Source organism: Guillardia theta (assembly GCF_000315625.1).
Source record: "Guillardia theta CCMP2712 unplaced genomic scaffold GUITHscaffold_31, whole genome shotgun sequence".
Taxonomy (NCBI): domain Eukaryota; class Cryptophyceae; order Pyrenomonadales; family Geminigeraceae; genus Guillardia; species Guillardia theta.
In genome coordinates, this window is record NW_005434643.1 from 173,476 (window position 1) to 190,661 (window position 17,186).

The 17,186-nt window shown below is 53.8% G+C and overlaps 6 protein-coding genes across 6 annotated transcripts; 5 read left to right on the forward strand and 1 right to left on the reverse strand.

Moving 5' to 3' along the window:
* Nucleotides 1–136: 136 nt before the first annotated feature.
* Nucleotides 137–706, forward strand: GUITHDRAFT_107834 (hypothetical protein; the record flags this gene model as incomplete). The annotated part of the gene is made up of 1 exon (XM_005833139.1): nucleotides 137–706. One exon carries the CDS (start codon nucleotides 137–139, stop codon nucleotides 704–706), a length of 570 nt encoding a protein of 189 aa, XP_005833196.1.
* Nucleotides 707–3,645: 2,939 nt separating this feature from the next.
* Nucleotides 3,646–4,215, forward strand: GUITHDRAFT_107835 (hypothetical protein; the record flags this gene model as incomplete). Its single annotated transcript, XM_005833140.1, has 1 exon — nucleotides 3,646–4,215. The coding sequence occupies one exon, from the start codon at nucleotides 3,646–3,648 to the stop codon at nucleotides 4,213–4,215; it is 570 nt and encodes a 189-aa protein (XP_005833197.1).
* Nucleotides 4,204–5,000, reverse strand: GUITHDRAFT_152422 (hypothetical protein; the record flags this gene model as incomplete). Its single annotated transcript, XM_005833141.1, has 1 exon — nucleotides 4,204–5,000. A coding segment is annotated over exon 1 (185 nt), but the record flags the coding sequence as incomplete, so codon positions are not given.
* A 2,057-nt stretch (nucleotides 5,001–7,057) lies between these two features.
* On the forward strand, nucleotides 7,058–7,627 carry GUITHDRAFT_107836 (hypothetical protein; the record flags this gene model as incomplete). The annotated part of the gene is made up of 1 exon (XM_005833142.1): nucleotides 7,058–7,627. The coding sequence occupies one exon, from the start codon at nucleotides 7,058–7,060 to the stop codon at nucleotides 7,625–7,627; it is 570 nt and encodes a 189-aa protein (XP_005833199.1).
* A 4,751-nt stretch (nucleotides 7,628–12,378) lies between these two features.
* On the forward strand, nucleotides 12,379–13,827 carry GUITHDRAFT_70640 (hypothetical protein; the record flags this gene model as incomplete). Its single annotated transcript, XM_005833143.1, has 1 exon — nucleotides 12,379–13,827. A coding segment is annotated over one exon (1,449 nt), but the record flags the coding sequence as incomplete, so codon positions are not given.
* A 1,041-nt stretch (nucleotides 13,828–14,868) lies between these two features.
* On the forward strand, nucleotides 14,869–16,275 carry GUITHDRAFT_70685 (hypothetical protein; the record flags this gene model as incomplete). The annotated part of the gene is made up of 2 exons (XM_005833144.1): nucleotides 14,869–15,077; nucleotides 15,114–16,275. Coding segments are annotated over 2 exons (1,371 nt in total), but the record flags the coding sequence as incomplete, so codon positions are not given.
* Nucleotides 16,276–17,186: the final 911 nt, after the last annotated feature.

The window sequence follows — 17,186 nt, forward strand, 5'->3', positions numbered from 1 at the left end:
TACCCCTGTGTCTCCCCTGCTTGACCCCTGTGATCGACCTGGCTTTCCCTGCCCTTTCTTTACGGTGGATTCCCCCAGTGCAGCGCAACTTAAACCCGTAGAGGGCATCTCCAGCCGCACAGCCCACACCCCCAGCATGAGCTGCCACGCCTGCGATCAGATTAGCCTAGAGGACGCCATCGCCAGCCTCTACCCTCAGGACCTCTACTACTCTCCTGTCACTGCTGACCCTCTCGACCTCATGCACTCGTGGATCGCTGAGAACCCCATTCCGCATGCCCACTGCGACTTGTCGGACGCGAACGAGGCCGATGTCGCGAGGAGCAGGCGCTGGGCGGAGGCAACGCTGGAAAGGTCCAACTCCAACACCTCCCTGAGCAGCGCTGCAACAGCAAGCTTGTCCGATGCGGAGTGGGGAGAAGCGGGAAATGCTGAGCCGGAGAAGAAAGTCAAGGCGAAGCGAAGCTACAAGCCCAAGACCAGCAGGACGCAGTGGACGAAGGAGGAGCACGCGAGCTTCGTGGCAGCGGTAGAGGCACACTGTCCCATGGAGACAAGGAGCGGGGCGAATGGGAAGGTGTTCGTGGGACTTGGAGCAGGAGTGGCCGAGCTTATAGCAACAGCGGTGCCGACGAGGACTGTATCGCAGATCAGGTCGCATGCGCAGAAATACTTCCTGAGGGAGAGCAAGAAGGGCGATTGGTAACTGTGCATGACTAGGTATGAAATGAGCTAATAAACTTGAACTGCCAAACCGTTTGTATGTCCTGCGTAGAATACGAGGTGGCTGCTGTTTCTTCTCGCGGAGGCATGTACTTTTTTACCGAGGCTTGCCTCAAGGTTCTTTCCTCAGAGATACAACAAGAGCATGTCGGGTCCAGTGATATCAACACCTGGTCGCGTTCAGCATGTGCGAGCTCTAGCTGGGCCATTGGGTTCGTGTCGATTCTCAGTGTCGAGCTTGCCTGTCGACGAACTTGATTGAAATTCATTGGTGGTAGAGCATCTGATGTGATTGCGTGTATTTGCTAGAATGATGAAAGCAGCCACGTCTGTGTCGCATCTCTTACCCTGGACTTCTTGTTCTAGTAATAATGTATGACAATAGGTAACAATGTATAGGTAACAATGACAAGTATCCAGTCTGTTTCTTCGCGATTTTCTTGTTGCATGCATCAATCACACAAATTGGCTTGGAAGACTTTTCGTATGACGTGTCCGAGAATCTTCAGGTAGATCAGTCAACCTTCTTGTCATGCCAACCTTCAACTCTTCTCGCAGCGTGTCTGTTTGTTCTCTCAGAATCCTAGTCTCGGCCATGAGACTCATGCAAGGAGGAATCCCAGAATATGTTATGTCGCATTCCTCACATCGCTTCCTCACAGTCTCTTCATGCTTGCGCAAGGATCTCAAAAATAAACCTCGATTGCGTTCCCTTGATACAGAACAGTTCAGTGCTCCCCTTAATACGCGATTACTGCCATTCCACTTCTCAAGTCTATGTATATTGATGAACCACATTTGCAATGAAGAATGTAACATATCTTTGAAAACCGTTTGAAAGAAAAAGTATCCTTATCATGAGTAAAATCGTTGGAACTATTGCCCTCGATACTCTCAAGGCCTTGCTTGTTGAAGTAACACAGAATCAAGTAAAGGTCATCCGATTCCGTATAGTTTGCCTGCTAATCTATCGGGCACTTGGGCCCTTTGGAATTGAAATGAGATGTGTCACACTGTCATTCAAGAAACTATGCGCTCCAACAATGAGGTGCAAGTTATGTTCATTGTCAGTCCGACGGAAAATGTACCGATATCCATCCATTGCACACCACACATCCACGACATCCTCCTTTGCAGTAGTTGTCCAAACCATAGTCTCCGATCGCTTCCCAGGAAGGAATTGCTTCTCAATCGTATTCTTGTGGTTGTATCATGCTGTTGAATGCAAGAGCCAGTAGCGGGCATGTTTGCAGGTGGCTTTAAGCATCAAGCTCATGTCTTGATTGCTTCCAAACCCTTTTGGCATCGAGCCCTGCATGATCTTTCTTACCTCACAATAAGGTGAGTTTAAAATGATCAATATTCAAATCGAAATGCTGCAAATGCAGAGCATCGTGAACTTTCTATCCTGCGACAACAGTCTCATATGTGCATGGCTGCAGCTTGACCTGAAAGACATGTTGTTCAGTACTCATGCTGCTCTCGATTCTTCCACTTGGATGTGCATGCGATGAACTGCTTGAAGAACTCCGTGTTCCAGGTATCCTTGCACTGTCAACAAGTGTTTGCCAATTCATCTCCACTGGTCTTTTTTCTCTTTTACATGTTTCACGTATGCCTGAATGATTTCATTTAAATTCGGTTCTAAACCCATCCCAATTATTTTGCCATCGCTGTGAATTCTTGACATTGCTCGAAGTAAAAGTTCTTCCATGGGCTGCTGTATCCTTGCAGTGCGCCAACTCTCGACATCGTGTGTTTTACCTTGTCAGAACCCGAAGCGTCCTCTCTCAAATTCGTGCCGTCACCGGAGTCGCTCGCGTCGCTACTACTATCATCGCCCACATCGTCCGAACATTGCAGCGATACACCTGCTGTGTGCTTTCATGGATTTGTTCATTATCGCATTACACGTGTGGATATCGCGTTCCTCATCGCAACATACGCATGAATATCTAGGTCTGTCGTGTCATGCAGACACTTCCCTCCTCTCGCTCGCGCCTATCCTGCATGCTGTGCCCCATGTTCCGGGCGCAAATCCCCCATTTTTTGTTTGGGTGCTCTTGCCCTGCTTGCCCTGCTCCTGCGGGCGGGCCTGACTTCTGTTTGTCCTCGTACTGACATTTAACTTAACTTCGAGTAAAAGATTTGAGCACCCGGCGGGCCCTCTGAGCCCGTTCCGGCCGACAGGCAGCGATCGGATCGTTTTTTACTCAAAGTTAGTTGGCCGACCGTTAGTTAAGACCGTTGTTGGTTCTGCCTGTTTCGGCACAGGTCAGCGTCCGAAGCTCCGATTTTACTACATATTGAGCATCGGAAGCCGGGCAAGAAAACCAGTTTTAGCAAAACAGTCTTTTGCTCCTGCACATTTCTGATTCCTTGATTGGATGGAAATCAAGAGAAAAGGAAGGAAACTTGTCCTGACCTTGTCCTTCACCGAGACTATCACACGCAAGGCAGCAAAGGTTTACTCGAGTGAAATAGGACATTGTCTAATGGAAGTGCGAGGGCAGAGGAAAGGCTTGCGGGGCTTGCCGTCGGCTGCATCCGAAGCAAAAAAACTACTTTTAAAAGGCAATCTCGGGCTTTAAAGAGACAGGGACACGAGGTAGATGAGTGCCCCATACAAGTGGTACCATTTATGGGTGCGCATGAAGGTCAGAACATGACCTGGCGCCATGCAGCTTGAAAACAATCTGTTTCGATCCCGAAACAATACTGTTGAATTCCCGAAACAATGCTTTTAAATTCACGAAAACTCTCTCTATCATGAACATCATATCGGTCACAAACTATCCACTCATGTCAACCCTTGAAAACGCATCCCTTCCTCCCTGCCCCTTCTTTACGGTGGATACCCCCAGTGGCGCAGCTTAAAACCCAGAAGAGGGCACATCCAGCCACACAGCCCACACCCCCAGCATGAGCTGCCACGCCTGCGATCAGATCAGCCTAGAGGACGCCATCGCCAGCCTCTACCCTCAGGACCTCTACTACTCTCCTGTCACTTCCGACCCTCTCGACCTCATGCACTCGTGGATCGCTGAGAACCCCATTCCGCATGCCCACTGCGACTTGTCGGACGCGAACGAGACCGATGTCGCGAGGAGCAGGCGCTGGGCGGAGGCAACGCTGGAAAGGTCCAACTCCAACACCTCCCTGAGCAGCGCTGCAACAGCAAGCTTGTCCGATGCGGAGTGGGGAGAAGCGGGAAATGCTGAGCCGGAGAAGAAAGTCAAGGCGAAGCGAAGCTACAAGCCCAAGACCAGCAGGACGCAGTGGACGAAGGAGGAGCACGCGAGCTTCGTGGCAGCGGTAGAGGCACACTGTCCCATGGAGACAAGGAGCGGGGCGAATGGGAAGGTGTTCGTGGGACTTGGAGCAGGAGTGGCCGAGCTTATAGCAACAGCGGTGCCGACGAGGACTGTAGCGCAGATCAGGTCGCATGCGCAGAAATACTTCCTGAGGGAGAGCAAGAAGGGCGACTGGTAACTGTGCATGACTAGGTATGAAATGAGCTAATAAAACTTGAACTGCCAAACCGTTTGTATGTCCTGCGTAGAATACGAGGTGGCTGCTGTTTCTTCTCGCGGAGGCATGCACTTTTTTACCGAGGCTTGCCTCAAGGTTCTTTCCTCAGAGATACAACAAGAGGGTGTCGGGTCAAATGATATCAACACCTGGTCGCGTTCATCATGTGCGAGCTTCTGGCCATTGGGTTCGTGTCGATTCTCAGTGTTGAGCTTGCCTGTCGACGAACTTGATTGAAATTCATTGGTGGTAGAGCATCTGATGTGATTGCGTGTATTTGCTAGAATGATGAAAGCAGCCACGTCTGTGTCGCATCTCTTACCCTGGACTTCTTGTTCTAGTAATAATGTATGACAATCGTGTATAGGTAACAACGACAAGTATCCAGTCTGTTTTTTCTCGATTTTCTTGTTGCATGCATCAATCACACAAATTGACTTGGAAGACTTTTCGTATGACGTGTCCGAGAATCTTCAGGTAGATCTGTACTATGAATCTCGCTTCTTCAGTCAACCTTCTTGTCATGCCAACCTTCAACTCTTCTCGCAGCGTGTCTGTTTGTTCTCTCAGAATCCTAGTCTCGGCCATGAGACTCATGCAAGGAGGCATCCCTGTATATGTTATGTCGCATTCCTCACATCGCTTCCTCACAGTCTCTTCATGCTTGCGCAAGGATCTCAAAAATAAACCTCGATTGCGTTCCCTTGATACAGAACAGTTCAGTGCTCCCCTTAATATGCGATTACTGCCATTCCACTTCTCAAGTCTATGTATATTGATGAACCACATTTGCAATGAAGAATGTAACATTTCTTTGAAAACCGTTTGAAAGAAAAAGTATCCTTATCATGAGTAAAATCGTTGGAACTATTGCCCTCGATACTCTCAAGGCCTTGCTTGTTGAAATAACACAGAATCAAGTAAAGGTCATCCGATTCCGTATAGTTTGCCTGCTAATCTAACGGGCACTTGGGCCCTTTGGAATTGAAATGAGATGTGTCACACTGTCATTCAAGAAACTATGCGCTCCAACAATGAGGTGCAAGTTATGTTCATTGTCAGTCCGACGGAAATTGTACCGATATCCATCCATTGCACACCACACATCCACGATATTCTCCTTTGCAGTAGTTGTCCAAACCATAGTCTCCGATCGCTTCCGAGGAAGGAATTGCTTCTCAATCGTATCCTTGTGGTTGTATCATGCTGTTGAATGCCAGAGCCAGAATCGGGCATGTTTGCAGCTGGCTTTAACCATCAAGCACATGTTTTGTTCGCTTCCAAAACATCGGGCCCTGCATGATCTTTCTTACTGAGTTTCAAATGATCAATATCCAAACCGATTTGCTGCAAATGCAGAACATCATGAACTTTCTATCCTGCGACAACATTCTCATGTGCATGGCTGCAGCTTGACCTGAAAGACATGTTGTTCATTATTCATGCTGCTCTCGATTCTTCCACCTGGATGTGCATGTGATGAACTGCTTGAAGAACTCCGTGTTCCAGGTATCCTTGCACTGTCAACAAGTGTTTGCCAATTCATCTCCACTGGTCTTTTTTCTCTTTTACATGTTTCACGTATGCCTGAATGATTTCATTTAAATTCGGTTCTAAACCCATCCCAATTATTTTGCCATCGCTATGAATTCCTGACATTGCTCGAAGTAAAAGTTCTTCCATGGGCTGCTGTATCCTTTCATATTCTTGCCGTCATCGGAGTCACTCGTTTCGTTGCCACTATCATCGTCCACATCGTCCGAACATTGCAGCGATACACCTGTGTGCTTGCATGGATTTGTGCATTATCGCATTACACGTGTGGATGTCTCGCTCCTGATCGCAACATATGAATGTATATCTAGGTCTTTTCTACAAACAGATACTTCCCTCCTCTCGCTCGCGCCTATCCTGCATGCTCTGCTCCCTGTGTTCACTTTCCGGGCGGAAATCCCCCATTTTCTGGGGTGCTCTTGCCCTCCTTGCCCTGCTCTTTGTTGCGGCTTGAGCAGCCGGCGGGCCCTCTCAGCCGCTCCGCTCCGGCCGACAGGCATTACTCAAAGATAGTTGGCCGACCGTTGATTTTAAAAGACTGTTTTTGGTTCTGCCTGTTTCGGAACATTGTCAGAGTCCGATGCTCCGATTTTACTACATATTGAGCAACAGAAGCGGGACAAGAGCTCTAAAACCAGTTTTAGCAAAACAGTCATTTGCTTTACTCCTGCGCATTGCTGACTGCATGAGTGGATGGACTCAAGACAAAAAGAAGGAGACCTGTCCTGACATTGTCCTTCTCCGTACCTATCACATGAAAGGCAGCAAAGGTTTAATAGGGCATTGTCCGATCATCCGAGGCACAAAAACTACTACTAAAAGGCAATCTCGGGCTTAAAAGAGACAGGGACACGAGGTAGATGAGTACCCCATACAAGTGGTACCATTTATATGGGTGCGCAAGAAAGGCAAAACATGACCTGGCGCCATGCAGCTTGAAAACAATCTGTTTCGTTGCCGAAACCATCTTTTTTTTTGTTTTCGAAAACATATAGTTTCAACCAATGTCAACAGGGCAACAGTTGCGTATTTGAGTTGTCCATGGCTACCACCTTGAAACCGCCTCCCTTCCATCTTCCGCAGCACCTGCCCGACGTGCTCTCACTACCCCCACCCCTGTGTCTCCCCTGCTTGACCCCTGTGATCGACCTGGCTTTCCCTGCCCCTTCTTTACGGTGGATTCCCCCAGTGCAGCGCAACTTTTCAACCCGTAGAGGGCATCTCCAGCCGCACAGCCCACACCCCCAGCATGAGCTGCCACGCCTGCGATCAGATCAGCCTAGAGGACGCCATCGCCAGCCTCTACCCTCAGGACCTCTACTACTCTCCTGTCACTTCCGACCCTCTCGACCTCATGCACTCGTGGATCGCTGAGAACCCCATTCCGCATGCCCACTGCAACTTTTCGGACGCGAACGAGGCCGATGTCGCGAGGAGCAGGCGCTGGGCGGAGGCAACGCTGGAAAGGTCCAACTCCAACACCTCCCTGAGCAGCGCTGCAACTGCAAGCTTGTCCGATGCGGAGTGGGGAGAAGCGGGAAATCCTGAGCCGGAGAAGAAAGTCAAGGCGAAGCGAAGCTACAAGCCCAAGACCAGCCGGACGCAGTGGACGAAGGAGGAGCACGCGAGCTTCGTGGCAGCGGTAGAGGCACACTGTCCCATGGAGACAAGGAGCGGGGCGAATGGGAAGGTGTTCGTGGGACTTGGAGCAGGAGTGGCCGAGCTTATAGCAACAGCGGTGCCGACGAGGACTGTAGCGCAGATCAGGTCGCATGCGCAGAAATACTTCCTGAGGGAGAGCAAGAAGGGCGATTGGTAACTGTGCATGACTAGGTATGAAATGAGCTAATAAACTTGAACTGCCAAACCATTTGCATGTCCGGCCTTCACTGCGTAGAAGACGTGGTGGCTGCTGTATCTTCTCGCGGAGGCATGCACGTTTGTACGATGGGATGATGGTCGTCTTTGGTATCTCTGTCATTGGATGATTGAGCGCGAGAATATGTATACGGCGACAACCCTAGACTTTTTGTTTGTTTGAAGGATTGAAAATGAGCCAGGTCAGAAGATTTCATTTCAAACGCTATCAAACACAGGTGGATTTCTTCAGTACCGAACTATTCCTTTGTATCAGTTTTGCTTCATTTGATAAATTCCGCAACATCTCGAGGACCCACTTTGCGTCGCTATGACCCACTGCTTCCGATTGACTCTGTGAATCGGGTGCCAAAGCCGCAGCGGCGGCCCCGGCGGCGACTCGTGAGTCCCGGGCCACTGATCGGACAGTACGGTCGGCCGGGCCCGCCGGGGCCCGCCCGTCCGGAGTCCGGTCCGGTCACCGGGTCGACTCGCCCACCGTGACATGACTCTGTGATCAGGCCCCCGCCGGGCGGCCGGGCGGTCACCGGGTTCGGATCACGGTGGCACCGCCCCCCGGGGGCCGCCGCCGCCGGCCCGCCGCCGGGGCCCCGAGTCCGGCGCGGCGGGCGCGGCCGCGAGTCCGGAGTCCGGGCGCCGGATCAGCGGGAGCAGCTGAACAGTGGCGTGGCCGTGAGCCGGTCACTCAGGCGCAGTGACTTCCAGTCCCGGTCCGATCCCGGATAACCGCCAGCCTGCCAGTGAGGGTAGCCTCCTGGTCCTTTTTCAGGCTGGCAAAGTTAAGTTAAAAATCAGTACCTTCACTTAACTGCGCACAGGCAGGACAATTCTCCGAGGCTCCCGGGCCCGGCCGCGCCGGCGCCGCCACTGCCATGCCAGCGACCTCCGAGGCTCCGAGGCTCGCTGTGGTCACGGTCACGGTGGTGACAGCGGCGGCTCCCGGAGTACGGTCCGGGACTCCCCCGCGGGCAATCATCAATTTCCAATTCAATGATTGATGATGGAAATTGATGATCATTGCCCCTCCCCCGCCCCCGGGTGGGCACAGCCCGGCCAGGCTTCCGGCCGCCGGCCCCGGGCCTCCGAGGCTCCGGCGGCGGCCCCGCCTCCAAATATAGATGCTCAATAGTGTATCATCATATGCCGGCGGAAGTCACCTCAGTGGTGGATCGGTCATCGGGACCCGGTCACCGTCGTCACATACGGTACTGTTGGGTACAGTACGGTACGGTAGTAAACTACGGTGCTCCCCGGCTCATCTGAGAGAGGCGTAGACGGCACAAACCTGCCTCAGGACTTATTTCACAGGGCAGAAAATGGACTGGATAGCTCATACTTTGCTGCCTTCTTTAAATCTGTCCCTTCGCGCCATGAGACACGCTCCTGTTCCCTCTGTTGCCATCAGAATCAACGAAAAGACTCCTTTTCAGACAAAGGGGTTCTTTGTTCCTCAAGGCAACAGGGGCAGCATATCTCACCTTGAATCACGCGCTCCCTCTCCCCTATCCTCAGCATCCCTCTTCTCTCCTGCCATCCTCTCTCGCCCTCTACTCCTGTTCTCATCCCTCTCCTCTCCCCCCTCTCCTCTGTCACCCTCTACTCCTGTTCTCTCCTCTCTCCCTCTCCTCTCTCCTTTCCTTCGTCAACCGCCTCTCCTTCAACATGAACCTACGTTTCACTCTCCGAGCACGCAATGTGCGAAGCTCATTGTTTTTAACCTGCCTCATCCTGGAGTTCTCTGCCATACAGGCTCAGAATGTTGCAGAGCTATCTGCATGCTCCTCCGCATGCACGGCCAAACCCCTCTCCGGGTTTGTAAAGTTCGCGAGTGCAAATGATTCAATTGCAGCTCACCTGGTGGAAATCAATGGGACAGAGACGAACGTGTTCAGGTTTGTAAGCGTTGCTGTTCCAAACTTGATTAGACTGGAAACAAGCTCGTCGAACTCATCTTCCATTGGGCTTCCTACTGACGGAGAGATCTGGGACGCCCTCTGCTCGGTACAGCAACTGGGAGGAAGGGTTGCAAGGCTGTACGTGTTCTCTTTCTGCAACGACTCCTCCCGCTGCCATTTTTATTGGAACGTCACTACGTCAAGGCTTGATCACAGCGAAGCGTTTTTTGAGCGCCTGGACGCAGCACTAGAGATTGCAAACTCGCTTGGGGTCAGGCTACAGATCCCTTTCATGAACATGGCGCAGCTAGAGTCCTGGGGAGGGGCGGCAACCCTGTGCTCCTGGGCTAAAGTTGATCCTCGGAACTTTTTCGATGATGCGACAGTGCAAGAGATGTACCGGTATGTGGTGCAGACAGTCGTGACGAGGAAGAATACGAGGACCGGCATCCTCTACCGAGACGACCCGGCGATCTTCGGATGGGAGCTCGGTAACCTTGTTTTGCACTGCGGATCCTTTCCCTTACTTACCGTTGTGGGCACAGGCAACGAGCTCTTCACTCCGACGTGTAGCGACCTGGTCAACTGTGTCAGGAACAAGCAGCTCTCAGACTTTCCCGGTGTTCCGGTCAGTTGGACCAACGAGACCTCCAGGTGGCTGCGGTCCATGGACGCCGACCATCTCATCATCGATGGCGGGTTTCCCAAGGATTCGGCGATTCTCGACCTTCCGGACTTGAACGTCATCGGCGCAACGTACTACTACAGCACAACAGACCAGCTGCAGTCCGATCTTGACTTCAACGGGGGCAAGAAAGCGTTCCTTATCAAGGAGTTCGGCACGTCGGGGAACTCTGAATTAACTACCGTGCAAGGTGTCTTCGGCCTTATCCAGGGCAACAGCGACGTGAGCGGAGCTTTCTATTGGAGTTTGCGCAGCCATCATCGGTCTGGGGGGTTCTACTGGCACTATGAGAGCCTCGTCAATGCCTCTTCAGGTCAAACGGTCTACCCGCGCTCCCTCAATTGGCCAGGTTTCTCTAACTCGACGCCGTCGTACGAGAAAGAGATCTTCTCTCAGATCCTCACGACCGGGGAGCTCATAGGAGTGCCTCAGCCTGATGATTCGTATGTCCCGTGCCCTCCTACCATCGTCCAAGTCTCAAACTCGTTCCCTCCCTGCTACACCTTCATCGGCAGCACAGGGGCAAAGAGATACGAGATATGGCTGAGTCCCAACAATGGCAAGGAAGACGACTGGTTTCGCATTCAAGCAGATGCAAGCGATGATGTCGTCGAGAAGATTTCTGCAATGAATTTTCTCGATGACAATACGGTTCGAACGATGATGTCGTGGACGGGCAACGAATGGCTCGTATGCTTCCAAGCGTGCAGTTACTACGACATCTGCTCCTCCTGCTCTGCTTCTCTGGTGATTGTCTTCAATGCAACCGGATCTGCGGATCCATTTTGCTCTGCTACTGCGGCACAAGTCGCTCCCAGGGTTGAGGATAGCAGCCGATTGGGGTTGTGGATCCTGCAGCAAGACAGCACGCAACAGTTCAAAGATGCTTACCTCGTGTTCCTGACTGTGTCGTGCTGCTTCACTGGCATTGTTGTCATCATCTACTCGAAAGTTGTATATCAGGTCATTGCACGTATTCTTGGATTTCTCGTTCGTTCGCAAAAAGAAGAAGATGAAGCTCAGCCGTATCACCTTGCGAGGTTGTCGGACAACGAGAGGAACGCGAAGCTTGCTTCAGCGTCTGTCTTGTTTCAAATTGCTTGCGTCGTGTTGATACTGTTGTTCCAACGAAGAACAAGTCTAGAGCAGCATCGAGTCACAGAAGTCATGATAGACGCGGGTCGAAGCAGCTTCTCTCTTCTCTTCTTGATCTGGGGGTTTGAGATCACGAGGATTCATTCTGCCTTTGGAAACGCAGAAAAGATGACAGCTCTCAAGTTTCTCGGGATGAAGTTTGCGTCTTCGTTTCCTTCTCTTCTTCTTGCATGCATCGTCAGCTTCATCATGCTCGGCTCCGAGCTCTGGGGCGAGTTCTTTCTCCTCCCCCTGGGGCTCAGCGCATGGATGCCTTCACTCTGGTTCAACGACGTCAACGGCCTCGCCTGGCTCCAGGGGGCACTGGGGTTCAACGCACTCATCTTCCTCCCCGTCTTCGACTTTCTGCAGACGAGGGTGACGAGCTTGCGGTCTAAGTTGACGATGATGTTAGTCATGTGGGTCCTGTCAGCCTGGCAGGCCATCGACTTCATCGGCCTCCGCGTCTTCCTCCTCGATCGCCTCATCGCTGCCGTCTTCCTTCGCGCCTTCTCTCCCGCCTTCTTCTTCGGTGTGGCACTCGCAACCGTCGACCCCAGCAGGGTGTCATGGACGTTGAGCACTTGCCTCGGTCTGCTCTCGCTCGCTGGCTGCTTGGTTGTGCTTGCGTTCTATCAAACAGCTTTTGGCAATTTCTCGTACATGATCGCCTGGTTGAACACGGGTCTTCTGCTTCCTCTGCAGGCACTCGTCTTCCTGTTGTTCTACAAGGCATCTTCTGCCGTCCTGCCCAACTCTTTGCATCATGTAGCTGCAATCTTACATCCTCATCTATCGGGGGTGCTCATCAGTGCGTTGCTCATGGACTCTATGATGTGGACGATTGTGACCAGAGTGAGTCACCAAGTGAACGATGTAGTTTGGCTGTGCTACCCCCTCTCGCTCCTCACCATCGCAGCTGTCAACTACTTCTTGTCAAGAAATTTTGCCGACAACCTCCGTCGCCTCTTCTACCAAATGTCGACAACGAAAGCTCAGGAGGAGGAGGAGGAGATTACAACAGAAAGCAAACTCTTCTACTACTACCTCAGCTTCTTCATTATCGTAGCCACCTTCTGTCTAGCTCAGCTGGTGAACCCGTGGGTCAATCTCGTTCAATTCAGCGGAGCAGCTGCAGACGCTCTGTGCGGCATTTCCTGGATTCTCCTTCTCCCTGCTCCTGCTCTTCTCCAGGGTCTTGCCGGCCTCCTCTTCTACCCTGCTGTCATCCCTGACCATGCGCCTCCCATTGAAGATCAGCTGGAGAAGGAGAAGAACGAGAGGCCGGCCGTTCTCAGCTCTCGCGCTCCCTTTATCCTCTTCTTCCGCATTGTCACCCGAGGCAACAACCCGAAGCTCGTCCTCGCAAACTGCAAAACGGCCATCGCCGTACTCGAGCGCAGTGGGCTGGCGGCTAGCCGGTGGAAGGTGGAGGTGGTCACGGACAACAAGATCGACCTCTCGGAAGCACCCTCGGTTGACCAGCTCGTCGTTCCTAGTGACTACAACCCTCCTGGTGGCTGCAAGTACAAGGCTAGAGCCCTCAACTATGCAGCCGCTGCCAGCAGAGCTCGAGCTCACGACTGGATAGTCCACCTGGACGAGGAGACGAGGTTCGAGGAAGAGACAGTGCGGCATATCTTTGCGCACTGCATGCAGCAGGAGATCTTGTTGGCATCCGGAAAGACTTCGTTCCCGAGCATTGGGCAGGGGGTCATCTACTACAACAAGGGGGGTATAGAGAACTACCTGACTGCTCTTGCTGATACCATCCGAGTCGCTGACGACTACGCCAAGTTCAGACTGCAGTACAAGCTCTTCCGCCTTCCCCTCATCGGCATGCACGGCTCCTTCGTGGTCTGCTGCAACAAGCTGGAGCAGCAGGTGGGATGGGACTGGGGGATGGTAGGAAGCATCACTGAGGACACTTACTTTGCGATGAAGCTGGCGGGGCAAGGCGTCAGGTTTGACTGGGTGGGAGGAAAGATGTTCGAGCAAAGCCCTTTCTCCGTCAACGACTTTGGGAAGCAGCGAGCGAGATGGTTCTCAGGCCTCTGGCTCTGCGTCCTCACAGACTCGCTGCCTCTCTGGCAACGAGCTTACCTCGGCAGCCACCTTGTGTCCTGGACCGTCTGCCCTCTCCTGACCTTCGTGACTTGGCTGAACTTGCTCACCATCTTCCCGAGGTCCTCGACGTTCGTCTACCTCATGTCCTTCATCTTCTCCATCCCCTTCTGGAGCTACAGCCTTGGCTTCGTTCTTGGCTTCGATCCCAGCCAGTTCAAGCACGGAAGGCTCGAGTGGGTACTCATGTTTCTTGCACACATCAGCCTGATCCCTGTCTACACTCTGATGGAGAGCTACGGGGTCATGCGAGGGCTCTGCGACAGGAAGACCTACACTGGATTCCACATCGTCAAGAAGGAGAAGACGGACGAGGAGGAGAAGGCGAGCAAGGGTGACAGGGGCGAGTCGATGATCATGCTGACGAGGCTGGACGGGAAGGAGAGCTGCAGCAGCTCGGACTCTTCGTCACATGACAACGTCAGCATTTCTCCACCCTGCTCTGCCGGTGATGCTCGAGGGGAGGAGGACAGGAAGCTGTGGGAGACGAGGCTGACGCTTGACTTCGAAAACTTGTTCTTTGTCAACCCCTCAGTCGACGGACCCGGGCAGCTCTTCTCGAAAGAGCAGCAGCTGGGCTGCAGCTGGACTGAGTTCCTCTCCTTCTGCCAGGATTGCAAGGTCAACCAACAAGTCGCCTTGTCCATCGCCGTCGGAACAACCCTCCGAAGGTATAGCAACTTTGCCAACACCATCTGCCTCGGGATCAGGGAGAAGAGCAGGTTTGTTCCTTTGACGAGCAACTTTGACGAGCTCGAATCTCTGTCGGGTCTCATGGCAAGCATGCAGCAGCTCTACGATGAGCACGCGAGCAAGCTCGGGGAGTGGGCGGACGTGGAGGTGCTGAGAGGGTTTGCAAGGAGAGAACAAGTGTTTCATGCGCTCCTGTCAACTGAAGAAAACAAGAGGGAGGCTGACCTGCTGTACCTTTCCAAGCTTCTCGGCGGGAAGGAGCGATGTGCAGATCTCTCCATCAGTCTGAGGGTGGAGCAGGAGAAAGTTGTTCTTCTCGGAGCTGCTGACGATGCCGTGATGTGGCCTGAGCTGATGGGTAATATGCTCTGCCACGTCAGCGTCTTCCTCTCCCATGCTGTGCGATGCCCGAGGGATATGGCGATCGGTGACATGGAGTATCTCGATCCTGATGAGAGAAAGAGAATCCTGAGCGACTTTGCTTGGTCTGCTCGAGAGCGCCAGCAGCGACTCGGGATGGAGACGATGCAGGACCTGCTGGAAGACGCCTTCGTCCAGGCCAGCCGCAGCAGGACAGCCATCGAGTGCCCGAGAGAGGGAGTGAAGATGTCGTACGAGCAGCTCGACCGTAGCTGCCGGCGGTTGTCCCAGATGCTGTTGAGGTCAGGGGTGAAGCAAGGAGACGTCATAGCGATCGCAGCGGAGAAGACCGCAGAAACCATCGCCTCGCTCCTCTCTGTCGTCCGATGTGGCGCTGCTTACATGCCAGTCGACATCTCGTACCCTCCCGACCGCCTTCGTTTCATGCTCTCCGACACCAACTGCCGTCTCCTCCTCTGCTCTCCCGAGCAGCAGGAGCAGTGGAGTGCTGTCTTTGCCGATGAGAGCAGGAAGAGCAAGCAGACTCTCGTCTCCTCTCGCGTCGAGGTGCTCGTCGTCAAGCCCGAGGACTTGAGCCACGCGGAGGTCAACATGGAGGAGGCTAGACGGGTACACAAGGCTCGTCCGGAGGATCCAGCTGCCATCATCTTCACCTCAGGGTCAACTGGAGTGCCCAAGGGTGTCGAGATCTCTCAGGGAGCTCTTCTTGCTCAGAACCTCGCCATGAACCAGTCTCGCCCTCTCTCTTCCTCCGACCGCATCGTCCAGCAGACCATGTTGACCTTCGACGTGGCGGGCAACGAGATCTGGTCGAGCTTCTTCTTCCGCTCTACCCTCGTCATCGTCGACGACGCCACTCGCTTGCTCGGCTTCGAGAACTTCCTTCTCCGCAACGCCATCTCAGTGCTCTTCATCACCCCTAGCCACCTCGCGCTCCTCTCTCCTCCTGCCTGCGGCAAGTCTCTCAAGACCCTCGTGCTCGCCGGCGAGGCTCTTCCTCCCTCCCTCAGCGATCGCTGGGCCTCGCAGGGAAGAGCTCTGCTCAACGAGTACGGCCCGACCGAGACCAACGTCGTCACCTCCTGCAAGGACTACCCCTGCAGCAAGTTCCCTTCCTCCGCGACCTCCATCGGACGTCCCCTGCCCGGCGTCGTCGCCCTCGTCCTCGATCGCCACATGCGCTTATCGCCTGTCGGGGTGCCGGGAGAGCTCTGCATCGGAGGAGATCAGCTTGCTTCCTCCTACTGGAACAGGCCAGACCTCACCTCCTCCAAGTTCGCCGACTGCAAGCTCCTGGGAGAGGGCGGGGCAGGGCAGCAGAGCAGGAGAGTCTACAGGACAGGCGACCTCTGCCGTTGGCTGCCGGATGGAAAGATCGAGTACCTGGGGAGGATGGACAATCAGATCAAGATCCGCGGGATGAGAGTGGAGATTGGAGAGATCGAGTCAAAGATTTCGGAGGAGGAGGACGTCAGCCAGACTGCCGTCGTGCTCCTGCAAGACAAGGGCGTCAGCACTCTGGCCGCTGCTGTGGTGCTGCGGGGGAAGACGTGGGAGGAGGAGAAGGTGGTCGAGCGGCTATCCGCCTCCCTCCCCCAGCACATGATCCCTTCCTTGTTCGTGTGCCTCGAGGCTCTGCCGACCACAACCAGCGGGAAGATTGATCGCAAGAAGCTGGGAGAAATGCTTCGAGAGCACAGAGCTCACAACAAGACACTCCAGCCTCCTCCTCCTCCCTCCTCCCTTCCCCTCCCAGCTGACCTCACCAACTTGCAAGCCTTCCTCCAGTCGGCTGACGTCAAGCTCCTCCAGCGCCTCGGCATCGACTCGCTAGGCATTGCCAGGAGATATCGCTCGCTGCAGCAGGACGAGGAGACGGCAAGAGCAGAGCTGAAGGTCTCCAATGGCGTTCGAGCCATCTGCATGTACGGGGTCATCATCGACCACCTCGCCTCCTGCATGCCGTCCTCCTACTGCGCTGCCGTCGCTCGCGTCCTCATCCCTCGATCGCGTGCGGGGCTGCCAGTCAACGAGAGCATGCTGACCTTGGAGGTGTTCCTGCGCTCCATCGGCAACTACAAGACAGTCGCTGGTTTTGCAACCATCTCAGGCTACATGGACGCGGGGACAGACTCATCCTTGCGCTTCTCCTTCACTGACATCGTCATCCTCCTCTCCTACCTCGAGATGGCCTGGGTCTTCGACCCCATCGTCACCGCCTTCTACGGAGCAGCAGGCAACGACACCTCCTCTCCCTGGTGGCTCGCGCAGCAGCGCTGGTACCTCCTTGCCATGCTTCTCTGCCGCTTCGCCGTCGTCGTCTTCCGCGGCCTCCACGTCCCCCCCCTCCTGCAGCTGCTCGTCGTGAGCATGGCGCTCTTTATCTCCCCGCCCAACATTGTCTGCGTCTCTCAGGCTTGCGCCAGTGACGTCATCCCCGCCTGGATGAGCTGGGAAAGTGCCCCTCAGCCCGTGGAAGGCTTTTTCCACTTCTTCATCCGCGGCATTGAGCCTCAGGCCTCCTCCTACGCCTATGCAGCCTTCCGGTACGTGATCACGCGCAAGTACCTCCTCACCGTCTTCTTCTA